The sequence below is a fragment of the Poecilia mexicana genome, unplaced genomic scaffold (assembly GCF_051168715.1).
Source record: "Poecilia mexicana isolate PSO_F unplaced genomic scaffold, ASM5116871v1 scaffold_21, whole genome shotgun sequence".
NCBI classification, from domain to species: domain Eukaryota; kingdom Metazoa; phylum Chordata; class Actinopteri; order Cyprinodontiformes; family Poeciliidae; genus Poecilia; species Poecilia mexicana.
Genome location: NW_028263390.1, coordinates 11916740 through 11937179, shown reverse-complemented (window position 1 = coordinate 11937179; position 20440 = coordinate 11916740). Strand labels below are relative to the sequence as shown.

The 20440-nt window shown below is 39.8% G+C and overlaps 1 protein-coding gene across 4 annotated transcripts; it reads left to right on the top strand.

The window, feature by feature from the left end:
- Window positions 1–193: 193 nt before the first annotated feature.
- Window positions 194–19811, top strand: LOC106920026 (E3 ubiquitin-protein ligase RNF19A). 4 transcript variants are annotated; one of them, XM_014990786.2, is made up of 10 exons: window positions 194–278; window positions 5728–6281; window positions 7585–8075; window positions 10906–11111; window positions 11865–12012; window positions 15337–15499; window positions 15757–15871; window positions 17620–17751; window positions 17922–18192; window positions 18282–19811. In XM_014990786.2, exons 2-10 carry the CDS (start codon window positions 6129–6131, stop codon window positions 18550–18552), a joined length of 1950 nt encoding a protein of 649 aa, XP_014846272.2. In that variant the 5' UTR covers window positions 194–278; window positions 5728–6128; the 3' UTR covers window positions 18553–19811. The 4 variants fall into 4 exon arrangements, with proteins under 4 accessions (XP_014846272.2, XP_087858122.1, XP_014846273.2 ...); XM_088001996.1 differs by lacking the exon at window positions 194–278 and adding an exon at window positions 4311–5314 and having other exon boundaries at window positions 17943–18192; XM_014990787.2 differs by lacking the exon at window positions 194–278 and adding an exon at window positions 4313–5314.
- The last annotated feature ends 629 nt before the right edge of the window (window positions 19812–20440 follow it).

Genomic DNA, 20440 nt, shown 5'->3' with positions numbered 1-20440 from the left:
TCAGGCTGCTGTCACTGCAGTGTGCAAAAGCCACCGGGGTTGCCACCGCTAGACTGGCTCGAAGACACCCTCTCCTTCTCGGGCTGACCACCGTACCCGCCCCCCCTTTGCCCCCTCCGCTTTGCAGCTTTGTCCATCCCATGATCCGCTCTTTGTGCGGCAGCAAAGAGGAGGAGACGGTATCTGTGCTACTGTTCGCTCCTGGATGGGGAGGAGCCAGTTGTGGATCGTGTACGCTGCATAAGCGAAAGAGGCGCTGCATAGAGGGGGGGGAAAAGGTAAGAAAACCCAATTTTTACGCAATGGAAATGATTTAGGTGTGATCCGCTGCGGAGGATAACGTTAGGATGCGCAATCGGACGGGTTTGTTGTTGTTTTCAGCCGAGTCCATGTGGGATGCAATGGAGGTAGAGGTGAATGCGACTGTGCATCGCCTGTTAAACATGCCACTCCCTGCAACAGCACGCTGATGCGCTGGACAAACCCCTTCGTAAATCATTCAAAAAATGTTTATAAAACATGACAATAACTTTGAAATGCGCGAGGAGGCTCTGAAGGGCTGATTTTTGTCGGCGTGCTATTATAATTCATTGTATCTAAAGCTGCACGTCCTGTATAGCCTTTTGCTCACATAGGCCTGGTTAAAGAGAATTTTGGACATAAATTGTATAATTAAATATATCAAAAAGTTTGGAAGGACTGCCGCCCTTTTTGTACATTTTCATAATTCAAAACCCCTTAATAATAGGCAGCATTTCAACATAATTTCATGAAGTGGTTACTTAATAGCTTCTACGGCAACATATAACTACAGGCTTTCACAGTGGAGCTGTGTGTTTTGGTCAGGAATTCCTCTGAAAGCATCAGTGTGTGCGTGCGTGCGTGCGCGTGTGCGTGTGTGTGTAGGCTGAGGTCATTCTCGTGCTTCTAAAACCCGCATTGCTGCTGTGGGCATCTGTCCAGCGCACAGATATGTTTAAATGCCAACGGGTTTCCCTCTTCAGAGGCTGCAAACATGGCCCCCAGATTCAAAAGAAACTTCATCATTAACAGGTGTCAAAGAGGACGACAAATAAAGAAAAGAAAAAAAAAACTGCTGTAAAGAGAGGAGGTCAAGAGAAAAGCCAGAAAACTGTTTCTTTTCCCTTTGAGAGGGTGGCGGGGATTTCTAAGGAGGACGAGCAGCTTCGGGGCAGAATTCAGATTGTGTAACAATCCCATCTGTCATTGTCCTTTTTCAGCACTTGCAATAGCATATGTTCTGTGCATTTAGTATTCAGAGTTGTGCAATTTAGAAACATTATTTCCACAAGTCCCTATGAGAATTTTGCTGTAAGCATTTGACCTAAAATGGGCATTCTGCTTACACAGATGCAGGTGTTTTCACCCTCTTGCACTTCTTCAATATATTGTTTTAAGTTAGTCTGTGTTCTTTTGCTTCTACCATCCAATTCTTAAAAGTAGTAAAAGTATGAGAAGCTTAACAATTAGAACAGGTTTGAGAAAAAATAAAAATAAAACAGTGGAGCTCTTTTTAAACAATGCTTCACTTTTACTCTTTGGAGTTTTTTTTTTTTTTTTTTTTTGAGCCTTTAGTCTTTACTTAGCGAGTGACTTGCAGCTGCATTAGATGACAATCAGGTGATTTTAATGGAACGTTCATTTCTTCTACTTTCCCAAAGTCATTGTGTCTCTTGTGTTAAAAGAAAGTTGTTTTTATATGAAATTGTCCATTTTTTCTTTACATATAAAAAATTTGCTCTTTTATTTTTTTTATTTTTTTTTTATTTTTAGTTTTTTATTATTTTTGCCTGTGATGTTTTCCGATGAATCATGTCCAAATCTGTGCTGCCTGTTCCGAAACGACATACTGAATCATATCCAAGAATACAGTATGACTACAAGCTGCTCTTTTATGTTGTGTAATGATGTGAATAAGTAAAACTTTTTTTTTTTATAGAGCACCTTTCAAGATAAAAATTGCAAAGTGCTTCAACACGCAGGAAATAAAATAAAAGTTCACAAAGCTAAATTAAACAAAAGCAGATAAAAAAGAAGTATTCAAAGGAAGTTAGTTCCAAAGTTTTATTTCTTTTCTTAGTTACTCTAGTTTTTATGCTTCTTGTGACTTGTCATTTTTCTTTTATTAGTTTAAAGTAAAATATAAGTTACATTGTCGCATTTATCAATTCAGTCTGTCTTAATGTAAAGTAACTAAACTATGACTTTAGCTGCCAAAACGAGCAAAGGTAGCACAAAACATAAAGTGTCGATGATTAGGTGCCTCTGAGTCAGGTTTGTTCGACAGAAATCAACTAGAGAAGGCAGAAAGGTTAGTAAAATCCACTAAAATTCCACCGATTCACAAACCAAATTGGTCATTACGACGCAGTCAAAACCTGCAGAAATCTTGATGTGTGAATGCATTATGACCCTGGATTAATTTGAATCTTAATCAGTGTGTTTACCAGGAGTTATGTATCTTTCTTTTCCCTCTTTTCTCTTCATATGTCTCTTAACTTTGGCTAAGAAAGCCTTCAGTCCAAGCAACATCAGGAACAGGTAAAGAAAATGTTTCCGTAAAAGGGGAATTTTACCCCAGAAAATTGGCCCAGAATGACTTTTTAAAGCATGTCCAAATACATTTCAAAAACGGACATTCTTTGAATCAGCAAGTAAAGTAATTTACTTGTTGATAATTTACTTTATCAGCAAGTAAATTTGATGTACTTGCTGATTTTTTTTTTTAAAAAAAGCCTTTGGCACTTTTAAAACATATTTTTCAGCATACGATGGAAACATAGTAAGCATGGAAAGGCATAAAGAGTTTTGGCTTTGATGTTTTTGGACCTTATTGTCTCTGCCAACACTCCCAGTCACAGCTGCTGAGAGAAATGTGGAGCAACAGATTGCGATTATATAGTAAGCGTGCCAGTCAGTGCTTTTATAAATTTTGTTTTGTTTTATTTTTCTTCTTTTTAATCCACCCTCCCTCCCCAGCAATACTTCAATTCCTGCTGATTGTAACATTAATGAGAGGAACATAAAAACTTCTACAAGTATTGGGGCTAGAAGAACAGCTGGAGCAGGAAAACCTATCATGACTGCGTCTCCCTCCAGGAGAGTAACTCAACACGGTTCCGGCCCCCAACACGTTTGACTTATGCTCAAAATATTCTAGGTTTAGGCACAGCTAACGTACTATTATGTTTCGGAAAACATTAATTATAAAAGTTTTTGTGCCACAGATGTTCTGAGAATATAAGAGATGAAACAAACAAAACATTAGGAAAAAGAATTAGATTTTAAAACCTGGAACATATTTGCACTGAAGTGCAGAGACTGGCTTGCAGAGCGCTAAGTGTGATGGTCTAAACAGATGTAGGAACGGCTCCTAACCATTCAAGGTAAAGGAAAACCATTTATCCGCAGTTGGGCTCTGCTCCTCTGTCTGAGCTGCTCCCCTGTTTCTGCTGTTAATGCCGCTTCACTCAGCTGTCTGAGGAATGGCTCACAGAAGGCAGGGATTTAATTTTTTACACTTTTTATTGTCTGTTCAAAACAAATAGATAAATTTTATAACAGCTTGCTCGTTATATATGAAACCTGTGACAGTTCCCAAATTTTCTGAATATAGTGTTGTGATCTTGAGAGATGATGACTTAAATTTACAACATACTGTTACAGTTCTTAGTAAAAATTAACATAAGTATTTGAAAGGATCTGATTTCAAGCTCATGTTGACACATTTTGTATGAGTGTCAGACATTTCTCAAATGACTATAGTTCAAATCTGCTCGTTTACATACCATTAAGTAAATTACTCACTTGCTTCTTGCAAGTGCAAAATGCGTCTGACACAGCTTTGCCGAGAAGGGCGCATAGATACAACAGAAAACATTGATGATCAAATATTTGGAAGATTAAAAGGATAATAATTTCAATAATATAGACCCAGAAACTTAAGTCACAATGTGTTAACAGAACTGCACTCCGGTGCTCTTCCTGGTTTGTCATTTGTTTGTTGCTGTGTGGTGATTGGTCAGATATTATTTCCAGACGCCGGAAAAACATGCATCTAAAATATCGGCACTTAACCGTCTGTTTATGGTGCCATCTTTAAGGGAGCAACTCAAAATTATATGATGCGCTTCTCCAGGAAGAGCCTGCTGTAAGCGATTTTTAGCTTATCCACAGCACTGCTACGGAAACGCATTTCTAATCTCAGTTGCATGCAGTATCGCGGTAAAACATCGGTACGCATATAAAGCAACAGCCTTCCAAACAGTTTTAATGTAAAAAATTTTTCCTTGAAGATCCAAGGTTTGTACTTCACCTCTATTACGGAATCACACAACATGACATGTTGTGTGATTCCGGCGACAGCCATTTTAATTGGTCCGGAGTTTTGTGAATCGCATCATTCTCTCTTTGCTCTTTGGGCCTGATTATAAAAGCTCACTGCTGCCTGATGGAGAGAGCGAGTTTTCTTGGCCAGCTCTGCCGCCTTGTCTCTGCTCTGTCGTCTCTCAGTGGTCTCTGTCAGCCGGTCGCAGCTCTCGTATGTCTGCTCCGTGTGTCTCATTGGCCGTGACATTATTTCGCAAGTCTTGAGACATAATGATGGGAAGATCATAGTGCGGTGAGCCCAAAAACAAAGTGCTTCAGCTTGAATTGCAGACTTTTCTGGTATTTTTTCTCTATTGTTATCCCACGGGTTATTTGTTGGCTGGTTAGGTAGGCCTCGGCTTGTTTACAAAAGACAATGAAGGAACTTTCCGACACCCAAAATGTTGTATCTCTGATGAGCATTTCTTACATTAGCTGGGTAATTAATTACACCACCTGCTATGACTTGCATTCAGGTATTTATCAGTCTTCAGCTTTAAAGAAAAAGGGTTGTATCCTTCCTTTATTTTGTTGACCAACAACAACAACAACATGGAGCTCTACGGCAATCTGTTCTCCATACTGTGGAGGAAAATTCTGATTATTCTTGCAGTTTCTCTGGTATCTCGTTAAAACGTCATTTAAAGACCAGAATTGATGTGACAGAAACTTGGAAACCGTGACCTTGATATATTCTTTATAATCAGTCACCCAAGACCAAGAGATTTAGAGTTTTGGTGAGAAGAAAAATATCACCGTGGTCACTTTTTTTTTTTTTTCCACGGAGACCTTCTGGGATGGTTTTGTGAAGCAAACACATCGTGTTGAGCGTCCCCTGGATCCACTTCCAGCCCGTCCGTCTGCAGAGCAGATGTAACATCTTTGTGGAAAGCTCCTCTGATTTACAGCCTTCGGATTTGTTGTGGTCAGTAATGACTAGTTTAGTCCGGCTTCACAATGTGCAGTTTATGTTTTGGCAGACAAGCCATCTGGCTTTCCATCGTTTGCCTTTGTGTTTCATAGGCGTTCTTCTGGATGACTTTTGTTTCATATTGTGGTTTAGATCATCATCAGTTCTAAATGTTTTAGAATGTGATGGGGGGGTTTGCACTACCGTTGCCCATTAGTTTCAGTAGTATAAATCGACATACACAAACAACTCGCAGTACAGACTGAGAAAGTCTTAAAAAAGGACTTGAGCAATATTGAATGAGTATAAACCTAAGAAATGTTCTTTAATTCTAAATTAACTCGGTGATACTAAAATGTGATGTGCTGTGCAGACGATGCTCTCACTTCAGAATAGTTTTAATGCTACTTTTATTTTTCTTTCTGCAGGGAAACGGACTGTCGATGCTCCAAAGAAGACCTCAGCTCGAGGTGGTGGACAGTCGAGGGCTAATTTTAACCATGTGAATTTCAGTTCAGGAGGAAGCGCAGAGGAGGAAACATAAACCACATGATCAGCCCTCTGAAACAGCACCAAATTAGCGATGTTCCCCTCAGGCAGGGATTACCTCCTCTTCAGCCTCTCGCTCTCCATCTCCCCCGCTCGTCTTCGCTCAAATCGCAAAATAGCTGTCCAGCTCCAAGACTCTGATCCGTGAGAGCTCTCACTGCTCATCCGCCCACACGCAGGTTAAACAAAAGACGCGGTGCCGCTTTCCCGTCCCGCACCCTGCTCATGGTCGTAGGTCTGCCATCCTCAGCCGCTGCCGCTCCTGCTAAAGGCCCGAAACATGAAGAGGCCCAAGCAACAGACCGGGCCTTTGAGCTTCCTCAACTTTTTCAGCCGCAAGCCCAAATCGGAGCCGAAGCCTGAGAGGCCCGCGGAGCCCCGGCCGAAAGAAGAGGTGCCTATAACTCTGACTCCGAGCACGCACCCAGAGCAGGTGAGGCTGGAGCATCTGAAAAATGTCTGCGGCCTTGATAAATATTTATTCAAGCTGGGAACACATTTTTGCTTTTTGTTCAATGCATCTTGTTCAGATTTTTAAAATAAAAAAAAAAACCTCCCCATCGTACTGTATCCCAATTACAGTGTATTGACAGTTCATTCTTCTTTAACTTCCTCACACTTTTTGTTTCAACTTTCTGTTCAAATGAACGCAAAGCAAGGCATAATTGTGATGTGGCAGGAAACACATGGTTTTCAATATATTTCACAATTTAAAAAAAATACTACAGCGTGACATGCATTTTTATTCAGCTTCCCTTCACCAAGATGACACCAAAATAAAAATCAGCACCAGAAGCTTCTTCAGAAATGTGTATGACCTAATCCCAGTATAAAAATCCACCTTAACTGACATTTTAGGAGGAGGACTGATCAGAAAAGCAACCAAAATTTCACTTTGGAGGCCTTAATGGATGAGTAGAAAAAAGAAAAGAAAAAGAATAAATAAGAATTTATGTTTCTAGTTGCCATATACAGGAAAGAGTGTTTGAATGCTATTCTTCAGCAGGGACAGGGAGTTTGGTTAGAAGAGATGGGAAGGAGGGTGGACATCCTGAATGAAAATCCACTGGAGTCTAGAGGGGTACAACAAAATGGTTTAGATCAGCACATATTCTTGCAGTAGATTGGCCCAGTCAAAGTCCAGACCTGAATACAATTGAGAACGTGTGGCAAAACCCGAACATTCAAGGAGGTCTCCATCCAGTGCGACTAATGTGTTTTTGTAAAGAAGAATAGGTATTCTTCTAATTTAGGTTTTCAGTTGTTAAAAAAATATGTCCTTCCATTTCACAACTATGCTACCCTATGTGTTCATCTAACACATAAAACGTGCAAGTTATGTTGACAACATTTGAAAAAGTGCAAAGTGTAAGAGTAATTCTGTAAATCACTGTGGGGAAGATGTTTAAAAACAAAGTTTAGAATCTCAAATCTTTGGATTTATCATCAGGTTTATTTCATTCTCATCCAGGTAATTCTCAAACCAATTAGGATGTTTGTTTTATTATCTGGCCCCTCAGTGACCTCATCCATTTTCTGGTGCTTACCATGGATAGTGTCCAAGGGCAACCGCCAAAGCAGATCCCTAGACTAGTAATTAGTTGTTAATTTCTAGAAATGATGTTGCCAAGGAACAATAAACCGAACATGCATTCAGTAACAGCACAAACAATAAGTACACTGCCTTTGGAACGCGTGGTTAGATTTGTAGCTAACATTCTTTATCCTTTCTTCAGGACATCAGCCTCACGGCAGTAGATGCTGGGAAATCAGGAGCTTCTGGAGCAGAGGGAGCAGAAGAATCAAGTGTGCAAGCTGCAGCAGAGGCGGGAAAGACCAGCACCGCCACAGAGGCGTGTGTGGGCGGGGCCAGCAGCGGCTCCACCGGCGTCCTCTCCCTGTCCTCGTCCAGCCAGGAGCAGCTGCTGGATGAACACCTGGAGGAGTGTCCGCTGTGCCTGCTCAGCCAGCCGCGCTTCCACTTCCCGCGCCTCAGCTCCTGCTCGCATCGGGCGTGCTCCGACTGCCTCCGCCAGTACCTGCGCATCGAGATATCGGAGAGCAGGGTGAGCATCGCGTGCCCGCAGTGCCCCGAAGCGCTGGCGCCGCTGGATGTCCGCGCCATCCTGGATGACCGGGCACTGCTGGAGAGATTCGAGGAGTTCCAGTTGAGGCGCTTTTTGGCCGCTGACCCAGATACGCGCTGGTGCCCGGCACCTGACTGCAGGTGAGAGCAGAGGACTGACGATCATCACATCAATAGTCCCACAATGCATAGCTCTCTGAAAAACAACCAAGTGCACACCATGTGCAACTATATTTATATACAGAATTTAAATATTGGTTTTGATAAGAGCCTAGTTTTACAGTAACTGAGCAAGAGAACCCTAAAATAAAAACCTAAAAGGAGCAAAAAGCACAAAAACATTTTAAAGTACATCTGATCAAACAAAACAAAAACAAAAACTGGCATTGACCTTTATCACACCTGGACTGGAAGCCAACCACATAATTCTGTTTTATCATGATTCATTGACTAAACAGCTGAAACTCAGCAATCACATTTTTTTTTGTCATATGTTTCTGCATGTAGAATTCGGAAATGGAAAAGAAGTAGGAGTTTGTTTGTGAATGTGATTTGTTATAATTTTCTTGTCCTGATATACTCATAAAGTGCCAATAGTGCATGTGGAGAACCTGAAACAAAAAAACTGTTAGAAATTTTTAACTATTCTGATCAAACTTATATAAATATTCTACCCTGGCTCTCTTGAGGCATGAAGGTCAGCAAAAACTTCATGCAGAGAGGAATTGCTGATTTATACCTCAATGAGGACATATTTAACAGAGCGCATCACTAGTTGATCTGATTTAACTCTTATCTTTGCAGCTGTTTGAAGGAACCACTGACACTGATCTATTGCTGTGCAGCCTTAATAAGAATAGATGGGTAACAAGATAGGTCCATACTCAGGAGTACGCTGCATGCTCCTGCTCCTGTGTACAGTAGACATTTGTGGTCAGACGCACAGAAGCACTTGGGGCTCAGGACTATCTCAGGACTACCTCAGGCTTTGATGAATGAATGGAGAAAAATAATCAATGAGCCTGAAGTATGTGATGCACTTATAAGCGATACAAAACACAACCGAAAATGCATTTTTATTCAAAAACACTGGGGTTACAATATATCACTCTTTATTAGTGTCTCACAATATTTTATATTTTGCTTCTAAGCACCTCCATTTTTTATCAAGTATTTTTATTTTTTTTTAAATCAAATTAGGTTCTCTTTTTAGGTTCTTTTTTTTTTTTTTTTTACAAATTCTTCAGATCCTCCAATGTTTCCCACTGAACATTAAAAAATAATCAAATAATGTTTGGTTTATATTCATACCACTGTATGTGCTTCTTCATTTTTGGGGTTAATCTGCCTGAAGCTCCATAAATCTTTCAGTCACAAACAATGGATCTGCACAGCGGGGTTTCCACACATAATGACAGCTCGAGGCAGCCTATACTGTAGGAAAATATGTGTCACATTGACAGGCTGCTATTTAAAGAATGCCTAAAGAAAAAAGTGAAACAGGCAATTTTGGTATTGCATAAAGTGAATATATTCACATTGTTTGACAGAATAATAGACATCTAGTAAGAACGAAAAGAGCAGCATTTAATTATTTAGCTATAAAAGTGCACATCTAGGAAAATCAATTACTTGCGTAATAATCACTGGGTATGTAGGATGTACATTCTGCTGAATAGATCTCTGGAAAAGCATACATATACATACAGAACATTTTTTAAATACCAGAAGAAACCGTGATGGCAGAAATAACCAGAAAAGGAAAAATACTATCTGCCTAACTCACTAACTATTATGAATGATATAAATATAATGCAGTCTTTTTAAAGAATAGTGATTTATAGTTCAGTTTGAAGTTGATTTTATGACCTACGATCCATGTTTTAGCAATTGTTTTAGTTTGTGCAGATTTTTTTGTTGAAAGCCTGGTACTACTTTAGTGGGTTTTGTCACAGAAATCACAAATGTATCAAAACACATATATATCTATATATATTTTTTTCCTATGAACTAAACCTTCATTTTTAAAAACCTCTTTGCATCTTTTAAGATATGCAAATCCTCAACTACCTCACAGACTCTTATACAACTGTTCACCGTCAGCTTTGTTCAAACAGTTTTTTTTAGCTTAAGGAGACAATATGCAATTAATGTTGCTACTGATCAAGATCATATTTCATGTACTTCCCTGGAAATTAACTGCATCTATCCCTTGAGTTGCTATGAAACCATCTCCACCTGAATCTGTGTTTTTCAGACATCCAGTGCCCCACATATTGAAAATATGACCAAATAAAATAAATAAATAAATAAATAAATAAATTGATTGATTGATTGATTGATTGACATTCTCAGATGGATTTCTTAATTTATTGTTGCCATGGCATGTAAGGTACAACTGCTATTACAAGATGTGCTATGCTTAATTTAGATGAATTCTGTGTTTTCTTAAAATTACTGATTTAATTTAGAACATGAGCTAGTTGATTGATTTTCACTTCATTCAGCATCCTTGCATGGCAACGCATAAAAGATTGCTCTTAGATCCAGGTAATCCAGAAACTGCTGGTTTGTTTGATGACAGTGACATCTGGATACATTTTATGCATGCAGCTAAGACTTAGAGTCCGTTCAGACTGAGTTTGATACCAAAGTAGGATCACTGCAGGAGTGCAATTATCCTCTTTTGTGTGTGTGTGGCCTCCAACTTGTTTGATCCAGTCAAACTAGAAAACATCACAGAGCTGAAAATGCCAGCAGGATAAAAAAAAAATAAAATATAACGTTTGGCTTTCAAATCGCTCACATTCCCCAGCATTTGATCCATGATCACATACTCTTTTGAACACTCTTACTTATCTTCTCATAAAACATCAAATTCCTCCACAACTTCTTCGAGTCTTTCAACTTAGGGCAACAAAATGAGGCACGTAGAGCTGGCATTAAATTGCGTCCCTTTTCTGAATTACAGCTACGCGGTCATAGCTTACGGCTGCGCAGAGTGTCCCAAGCTGAGCTGCGGCCGCGAGGGATGCGACACGGAGTTCTGCTACCACTGTCGACAGCTGTGGCACCCCAACCAGACGTGCGACCAGGCGCGGCGTCAGCGTGCCCGCCACGCGTCAGGTGGAAATGATGCCTCTGCGATGTATGTCTTCAATGAAGAACCTGGAGGAGGTAAGCTGGGCAGCAGATTTTGACTGTTGAGACCTTGGTTTGGAAAGGGTGGTAAGAATTTAACATTAGGATGTGCCCTCTTCAATTGTCGGTCGCTCTGGCAGTGATGAGTGAAAAGCTTCAAATGTCGACCAAAAAAAAAAATTTAATTGTGGTTCTTTTTCCACATTTCTGACTTTAGATTGAAAACAAAATCAGACACATGGACTCATGAAAATTTTTGGCAACTTATTTAGACAAACTTATTTGGCACCTACTGTTGTAGATTACAGTAGGTGTCACAGTAATATAAAAGTCGTACCTTATCTTCATATGTGTCAGCTCTAAAATTCAGTAAAACCAAGACAGAAGTTTTTTATGCATCAATGTTCAAAAAACCTTAAAGTAAATAAATAAAAACCATACCGTGGGGTGATTGAAAATCTCTCTGGAAACCATTAAAGAGTATTTATATTTAAAAAAGAGCACATTTTTTGAAGCTGCCTGATATAAATAGATAACAAACAACTTGTAAAATATAATTTATTTCTAAATGTTTTACACCTGTAGTGTCATAAAGTTGAACGGCACTGCAATTGACAGACTTGTTTCCGCTACAAAATAGATACGCAGTGTAGCATAGGCAATTACATAAATGGCTTTTTCTTAAATTTGCTAGTTGCTTTATCAATAGATTAAGATGCAAAGTGAATCTGTTTGCGGTCAGAAAGCAGCTGTGTCGAGTTCTCGTTGTCCGCTTTTATTCTGTTACAGATGCAGAGGAGATAAAGGCATGTCCTCGATGTGGCGCCTACATCATGAAGACTAATGATGGCAGCTGTAACCGCATGAACTGCACTGTGTGTGCCTGTCAGTTCTGCTGGCTGTGTATGCAGGAGATCACTGATGTGCACTACCTCAGGTATTCCTGCTCGCAGTCTTACCGTGTCGCCTCAGTACGGGGAACCACATGCAGCACATTGTAAGTCTAGCGCAGCAACAAATTATCACGTGCACAGCTGATTTCAGCGAGTCTTTAACACATCCCCCTCTGGTGAGGATATTTACATCTCACCATTCCTACCAGAGCTTGACAGTTGCACCAGCTTTAGCAGGCCAAGAAGCAGATGTAAGAATTTGTGTTACCTGTCCATAATTTACTGTATGTATACAGAATATCTGATCAGTTGAAATGTTAGAAACTTTCCTCCCCCACCAAGTGGATAGAGGACCTCATTTTGCTCTGGTGTTCAGATGAACTCTATATTGACTCACTGTGTTTTTTTTAGAGGACATCTGAAGCCAGGTGGTTGCACTAAGCTATTTTGTGCAATACCTGTAACTGGATTTATCTTTCTTAGTTACGCACTACTTTCTGTCGGCCTATCACATAAAATCCACATAAAATCCATTAAGATTCGTGGTTGTAGCGCAACAAAAACCTGTACAAGTTCAAGGGGTCTGAGGTCTTTTGCAAAGAACACCAGGCAGAATCAATTTAATGGAAATGTCCCAGGAAAATACAGCGACCCGATGGCTGCTTTTATCACTGCTACGTTTTATCTGCTTTGATGGTAGCTTCACACATTTGCGAGTCTTCATACAATGGGCAATGCTGCATCCACTTTTTTATTTTTTATTTTTTTGACATATATAATCCAACGTTATGTCTTATTTATTTCACGATTTTCTCCCAAGCCATCCGAAACAATTATTATCGGACTAATTTACACTATGTTTGAATCTGTTTAAGATGATCTGAAGCACGGAGAGAGCTCAGTGAAGTTCGTAGCTGAAATATAGCTTCCGCTCTGTTATAATGCTTCACATTGCGCAAATCCTTTGATTTACTACAAGTGCAGGCTTTTGTTGCATTAAATTAAGCTCTTCGGTGCTATGTAGTATGCATTATAGGGACAGGGCTTTTAGACTGTATCAATTTGCCATTGTAAGGTACTCTACTATAGCACTGGGAAGTGTAATTGCATTAAATACCTCACAGTTTCTATCACAGCAACATTATGAGGCTGTTGAATTTGTTTCGTATTGTAGTCCACTTATTCATCAAAAACGTCACTTCTAGTAATTATAGAATCTCTCTTCTTCGCTTGTTAAGTGCATCTCAAACTCTAGCAGAACGTGATGTGACTGTATTCTTTTCTTGAAGAACAATTTATGTAGACCATCGTCACGACAAACAGATGTGTTTGGAAACACCCAGTTTATGCTGAAAAATTAAGCCTGTCAGCAACATTGTTTAAAAAAAAACAACAACAAAAAAAAAAGCTGCATTGGTTTAAACATAATTTTCCATTGATTTTTCAGTCTTGGAAAGAAGCTGCTGCTAGCTTCCCATCACTCAGCCTGCTTAATGCACCGACATATTTCCGTTGTGGTGGGGTCGATTTTAGCGTTACTGAGAAAACGTGTGGGTGCCGTGTAATCTTTTCATCGGTGTTCAATTCTTTGACTTAGGGTGGCTGCATGTGTCAGCTCTTTTAGACGAGAAACACTTCCAGATATCCTCCTGCCCTTGTCCTTCTCCTCCTTACTTGTTTGTCTCTTGCATTCCAATTATAGTAAATGTTCTGCTGAAGGGTGCAGTCTTAAGGACCGCACAGTGAATCTGCTAGTTCAGTGCAACAGAGAACAATAATAATAGCTCACTATAATTCCCCAAAGTGACTTTTGCTGCTGAGAAACAATTAGACACTGCAAGAAATAGCCCTTGGGTGCAGTCTGTGCCCTTTATGTTGCCACCCCTGAACCTCCAAGCCAATTATTGCTTTAATTACGCAGAAAAGCATTAGTCAGTTAACAATTTCTCCACGTATGATTAGAGCATTAAACCAAAGCTGGATATTAGGCATTAGCACGATTTAGGCCAGTGTTGGGATCTCACCTTCAAAAGAACTGTGTTAAAAGTAACCTAGTCTTTTCTGTAATAAAAACACTTTAACCAAAAGTAACATCACATGTTGAGATTTGCTCCCACCGTTGATAATTCTAGAAGACAAATACATTTAAAAATGGTTAATGGCTATATAAACACAGTGAATGAGTAATGGAGTATTGAAAAGAATGAGACATGCCGTCTCAGATATTATTATTTTGTTATTTGCTGTGATTTATTGCACTTGTTTCCGTAAGAATAAAACTTCAATATGGTAGGGCGTGTTTGTGATATTTCCAGTAAATTGATTGATTTAATACGTGTCAGCATGACTGTGCACATCCTGGTTGCTTATTTTATGGAAAACGAACTAATCAACATAGTTTTGTGAATGCATGTTTTTTTTCATTTATTGTTGAATAAGACTAATATATTGGGGAAAAAACAACAGCAAAAACAGTTTAGGGATTTTGTTGACCTTTGTAGGGCTTCAGGATATAAGGAGAAAAAAAATTCTGCAAATTTCTGCAGATTGGGATGGTTATACTAATTATGGTTAACCTCCATTTTGTTGCCACCTGCATTTCTTTGCACAATGTGTCCACCACTCTTCAAGAATGCCAGGATCTCAGTCTCTAAAGTTTTGGATGCTTTGTAGCATTAAAGGCAGTTAGAAACCATCCAACTGGCCATATATATTATTGATATCCAATGCGTGAATGTCTAAACACTTTAACAAGAGCGTCCTACCATGTTATGTCCAAGCAGTCCCTTTCGATTGCCATATTGCACACACCAATATTGTAATGGTGACTGTGATTCAAAATATTGTGAAGCGCTACACTTTCTGCGCTAATCTTAACAGTTTTTAATATAGTCATTGTTTATTTCTGGACCATAGATTTGCCAGCTGAGAGGTTCACATCGGCATCAATAGGTCACTGCTGATGTGAGTATTAGAGTGCTCTGGAGTCCTCGGACCTGATAAAGTGCTGTACAAACGCAGGACATTTACCATTCATTATCGGACAGATTACGGTTCAGTGATTTTTCTGGGGACTATTCTGGAGCCTCTAGATAGGATTGAGCAAACAGGGATGCTTCATAACAAGAAGAACATAATCGGAAGGTCTGGACATCCTGATCACAAGAGAGTAATACAACAAGAGTGTCCTCAGTCAGAGGCTCCTTCAGATCTGCTGAAAAACAGACCTCTACAGGAGATATGACAGCAGTCACCATCGATGATAAAAAAAAATCTTAGATGGCTTGAGTTACAACATTTCATTTCTCTTGGGGATTAATAGAATATGTTTGAATTGAGCTGAATTGTGTGTGTCTTGTGTGTTTCAGTCCCTCAGGATGTACATTTTGGGGGAAGAAGCCATGGTCTCAAACTCGAAAAGTACTGTGGCAGGTGGGCATGTTGCTCGGAGCACCTGTGGTCATCTCTCTTATAGCAGGCATCGCCATCCCAGTCATTATAGTGGGTATACCAATCTACATGGGCCGTAAGGTAAGCAATCATGGCAAAAACTATTTATTGACAGGAAAATAAGAATTCAAGCAGTTGCTTAACAACTTATCATACACTTACTACATAACAGCGGTAGTTGAAGACAACCTCAGACTGCTTTTTTCGGATTGTCCTCTTTTGTATTCTGCTGGAGTTTGTTAGTGGATTCGGATAAGTGGTTGCACAGATGGAGAACAACAAGAAGGAACAAATTAAATTTCCATGAGGCAATTTGTTTCTAATTTATTGCCTTCCAGGTCCATGGTTGTTGCAAGAAAAACAATATCTCAGGAAGTAAGCACTACTTAACTGTGGCAAGTGGGGTGATGATGTCCGTGTTTGTGTCGCCGGTCATAGCAGCTGTCACAGTGGGTAAGTAAAAATGCTTAAAGATAAGTATTAAATTTTTTGGGTGTTATTGTTGTGTATACTGGTAAATGTGTATACAAAAAATATTAAACCCTAAATCTGATAAGTCTAAAAACAAAATACTATTTTTTTTTTATTTGTTTGGTTTTTCCACATCAACTTTAAATTAAACAGTAGTCATTATCAGAATGTAGTCGATGTAAACTAAACCATTTTTAATCCGTACCCCAACTTCAAAAACAACAGCATGATAATGTGGTTCATACCTGGATTTATTTGCAATCACAAATAAATCACATGACTACGACTATGTAAGCTGTATAAGTTCTCACGTGCTGATGTTTAAATTGTTTTCATATCTTCATAATAGTCTTTGCATTACGATGAGTGATCTTCCATTGGAACACATACTGTAAAAAATGAAGCTCACCAGTTTTCTGCCCCTACTTCTGATCCTCTGTCTGCATCCCAGCTTCTGACTCCTTATGTTTTCCCATTAACACCTCTTGCATTTTGTGTTGTTACTGCTGATCAACTTTTATTTTGTTCACAAAAAGTGGTGTTGTTTTTGCTTTGTGACTGAGACGCACTTAAAATCCCACACGTTCACTTCTTTCTCTCCCCTCTCTCTCTCTCTTTCTCTCTCTCTGAATTGTTTGGTTGGCTCGTTTGTTCTCCTACCCTGCTCTCACACTCTCTTGCTGAGTCAATAGCGGCCCAGTGTTCTGGCTGCGTTAATGATGTCCCTTTGTTTATTTGGAGCTCGGCTTTGTGTTCCCAAATTCCTATCGCACACGGCACTGAGTTGCATAATCACGCAGCATGGCGAGGTTGCTGATCATAGCATTGGGGGGGCCCTGCTGAAAGCACTTTGTTCAAGGTTCTGAAAACAAGTGGGCACAAATCAAACATGCAAAACGTAATTTGACATTTACGGTGTGATTAATTTGCACTGTGCATGTTTGCCTGGTGGTCCACCTCTCTTTTATTGCTGTGTCAAAGCTGTGTTAGTATTTCCCGCTAATCTATTAGCTGCGGTTTCATAAAACTGTATAAAGGATAAAGAAACAAAAAATAAATCTCCTTTAAGCTTCCAGTTTAGGATTAGAAAGGAATGGCTCCCTCTTGTGTTAGTTTTCTGTAGCTGTTTTAATTGTTGAAAATGATGAAAATAAAAAAAAGGGGTATTACGCTTTTGTTTTTGGTTTTTCATCTTACACTAGGCTATGTTCAAGTCAAAGTTTATTATCCAAGCTAAAATCAATTTATCCTGAAGAATGTTAACTTCCAGTTTATCTTACTTTGCATTGTCACGTTGCCCTTGATGGAAGCTGGTTTGCTCTAGAATAAAAAAAATAAACCTATGTTACACTTCTACATTTTGTAAAATTACGATTCTGTAAACAAAATCTTTACTTTATTTCACCTTTTATTTATACAGAATAGCTTCAATGACACGAGCAAGACAGAACTGTCTCTTCTGTAAAATCACTGGAAGATATGCAGAGACCTGCTTTTCATATGAGTAAACACAAAATTACTTTTGATTAGAATTATTTGGAAAACACTGGACAAACCATGCAAAATCAAACAAGATATCTCTTATAGAAAAGTGTGGGAATTTAGGAAGCGTAAATGGGAAAACCATGCTGCCAATATGTTGTGCGATGTTCAGATTTTCTGACTCGATTGATAAACCTATTTTGATAATGCTTCACAAATTCAATATCGCATATTTTGTTGTCTTTCAGGTGTGGGAGTGCCGCTAATGCTGACGTATGTCTATGGGGTCGTTCCCATGTCGCTCTGTAGGAACGGCTGGTGCCGACCCCAGACTGACCCTCCTGAAACCAACAAGATACAGCTGGAGGATTTGGCAAGCTGTGAGTGCACAATGTTTCATAGTGCATAGTATATTCATGAATTATAAAAAAAAAAAAAAAAAAAAAAATTTAAGTAAATTCTGCTAGATTTTTATGTGGAAGACCAACACAAAGTAGCACATAATTCCTAATTCCTGCCCCGTCTGATGTAGTTTCAACTTCTCTTATAGATCTTCTATTCTCTCATGTAGTCACTGATCACTGGACGGGCCAGAACAACCCAGCCCTCAGTGACACCAGTGTCCAGGAAGTCAGAGTCAGTGTACAGGAAGTGGGCGTCCTACCGAGTACGAGCACTCTACCCCCAGACTTAGATAGATATGTGGGATTGGATGAAGCCACAAAACGCCATGGATACACCCAGCAGGACAGCCAGTCTGACTGTGAGGTCGCAAGTGTGCCTGACAGCAGACTAGATGAAACACAATTGCCTACTTTTAGGTGAGTATTGAGCAACTTCTGGTATTTTTCAATGCATCTGAAAACTAACAATTTTTTTATTTATTTATTTTTTTAATATGGATTTACAGCAGGGAAGGAACAAATATTGAAGTGTGCGTAGAAATTGAAACCCATCCAAGAGGAGGCCGACAGTCCAGCTTAAGTAGCATGCTGTCAAGCCGAAGCCTGTCGGCTGAGTCTGTGGGACACTCCCAAGATTATCCTTGTGCCTCAGGACTGGACGAAAGACGGGAAGCAGCAGGACACGGAGAGGACCTTCACAGACGAGAAAAACTCGGAAGGAAAGCACGAGGAATCGAAGAGACGACCTTCCAAGTTATTGAAGCAGTTGACGTATGAGGTCCCTCGCCTGGAGATGCAAGAAGGTTTAATGAAAACAGACAAATCTGTGAGCTGACCCGTGTTTGGATGAACTAAGAATCCACAGCCGGGGCCATCTCCTGCTTTTTACAGCCGTCCCTCCCACCAGATGCCTTCACGCTCCACCTCCCCCTGAGGAAGTTGCGGGTTCAAACAGAGCAAATTTAAAAGATGAATGTGTTCAAGTTTATATAAGCATGAGACTGTGACATAGAAAGTAGTGCTAAGAACTATAAAGAAGACAAGGAACGCATGACATCTGACTTAGTTCAGAGTTCAGACTGTTTTTTTTTTTCTTTTTTATCCTCACTGAAACAAACTACCTTTCATTCACTATTTTAAAATCTTTTCTCAAAGTCCTCACTTTATTTGGCTGTTCACTTTTAGACCTTACCTCACTACTTCCTCACCCTTTACAACTAATTATACCACGAATGGCATGATTTATTTTACGAGAGGGGTAGGGGGAGGATCCGACAGCTATCGTCTCAGAAATCTAATTTATATGTTTGACAAGCCATGTTGCAAGAAAGGAAGGACTTTTTTTCTATCCGATCAAGTCCTCGGCTGCAGTTGAGACGCGGCTCACAGATGAAATGGACGGCCTTTAACAGATGCATGCTGCAGTTATTGAAACACTCTTTGTGCTTACAGTTCATTACTGGAATCGGACATGTTCTGCGACGATAGTGCAGAACACGGGATACCACAAAAACCAGGACTCACAACTCTAAGACATATCCACCGTCTTCCAGGAAAGCAGCTGAGCGCATTGACATTTTGCATTCTTTTAGTGCCGCGGCAAGCCTTTGAGGAGTTCAAGCTTTAGAGGACAGCGAGAGAGAGATGTATTTGTAGTCTTTAAAAATGCTCACTTTAATGCAAAGCCACACAGCAGAAACACCACAGTCTTAACTTTTTTCAGCTTCGTGGCTGTAGAAGAGGCAGCGTTTCCACAATAACCTACACAGATTCTCTGATACGCACCAGTTAGCATAGCTGCAGTAGTGCGCTGCCGAAAACAATATACTCCAGTCACCCTCAGAGGTCACCAGAACTCCAACAGCGGCATGTCGAAACTGGAACCATCCCCTCCAGATGATTTGTGTGGACTACCTGACTTACATGCACTGCTTAACTTCCAGGGTGTGAAATAATTCTGAACGTGGTCTTGACATGAAAGCCTCTTCGGGGTTGTCGACAGAAACCGAATAAAGATCTCACCTTGAAGGATAAAAGCTGTATGTGTGTGTTTCTTACGAGGTTTTTATGTTTCTTTGGTGGAGTTGGGCTGGTTTGTGTTTCCTTATTGGGTCTTTTACAGACCAAACAGGTGGCAGGTTTTGATGGCTGGCAATCCTGGTTAACATTTATTTAAAACATAGTGGGAATTTGGCGTCATATGGCTGAAATGAGAACAGCACGGTGGTGCAGTTGTTAGCCCTTTGACCTCACAGAAAGAAGGTCTTGGATTTGGATTTATCTCTGCATCTTTTTGTGTGGAGTTTGTTTGTTTTTCTCACACAAATGTGACTTTTCCAAGCATCCTGCTCTCACCCCCCACATTTAAAATGTGTGTTAGGGAAACAGATCACTTTTAGGTGTAGGGTGTACATTTGAGTTTCTGTGAAATACAGTGGAGACCTGTTCAGGGAGAAATGTTGCACGATTTTCTCACTTTAATTTTTAAATATTAAAACACATTAGAAAAGCACCAACGCTGAAATGCCAATGAACAAACTCAGGATGTGACTATCACATCTGAGTGAACCGGTTTATGTGTGTTTTATATGTAGATAAAAGGATTTACCTGTCAATAAATAATTTGAGTTAACTGTGGCAACACGAATCCAGTCATTAAAACAGT

Excerpts from the sequence above, each read along its gene's own strand:
- LOC106920026 (XM_014990786.2), top strand. The coding sequence starts at position 6,129 with ATGAAGAGGCCCAAGCAACAGACCGGGCCTTTGAGCTTCCTCAACTTT. Across the intron at positions 11,112-11,864 it reads CAATGAAGAACCTGGAGGAG|ATGCAGAGGAGATAAAGGCA; the intron begins GTAAGCTGGGCA and ends ATTCTGTTACAG. Across the intron at positions 18,193-18,281 it reads ACACAATTGCCTACTTTTAG|CAGGGAAGGAACAAATATTG; the intron begins GTGAGTATTGAG and ends ATGGATTTACAG.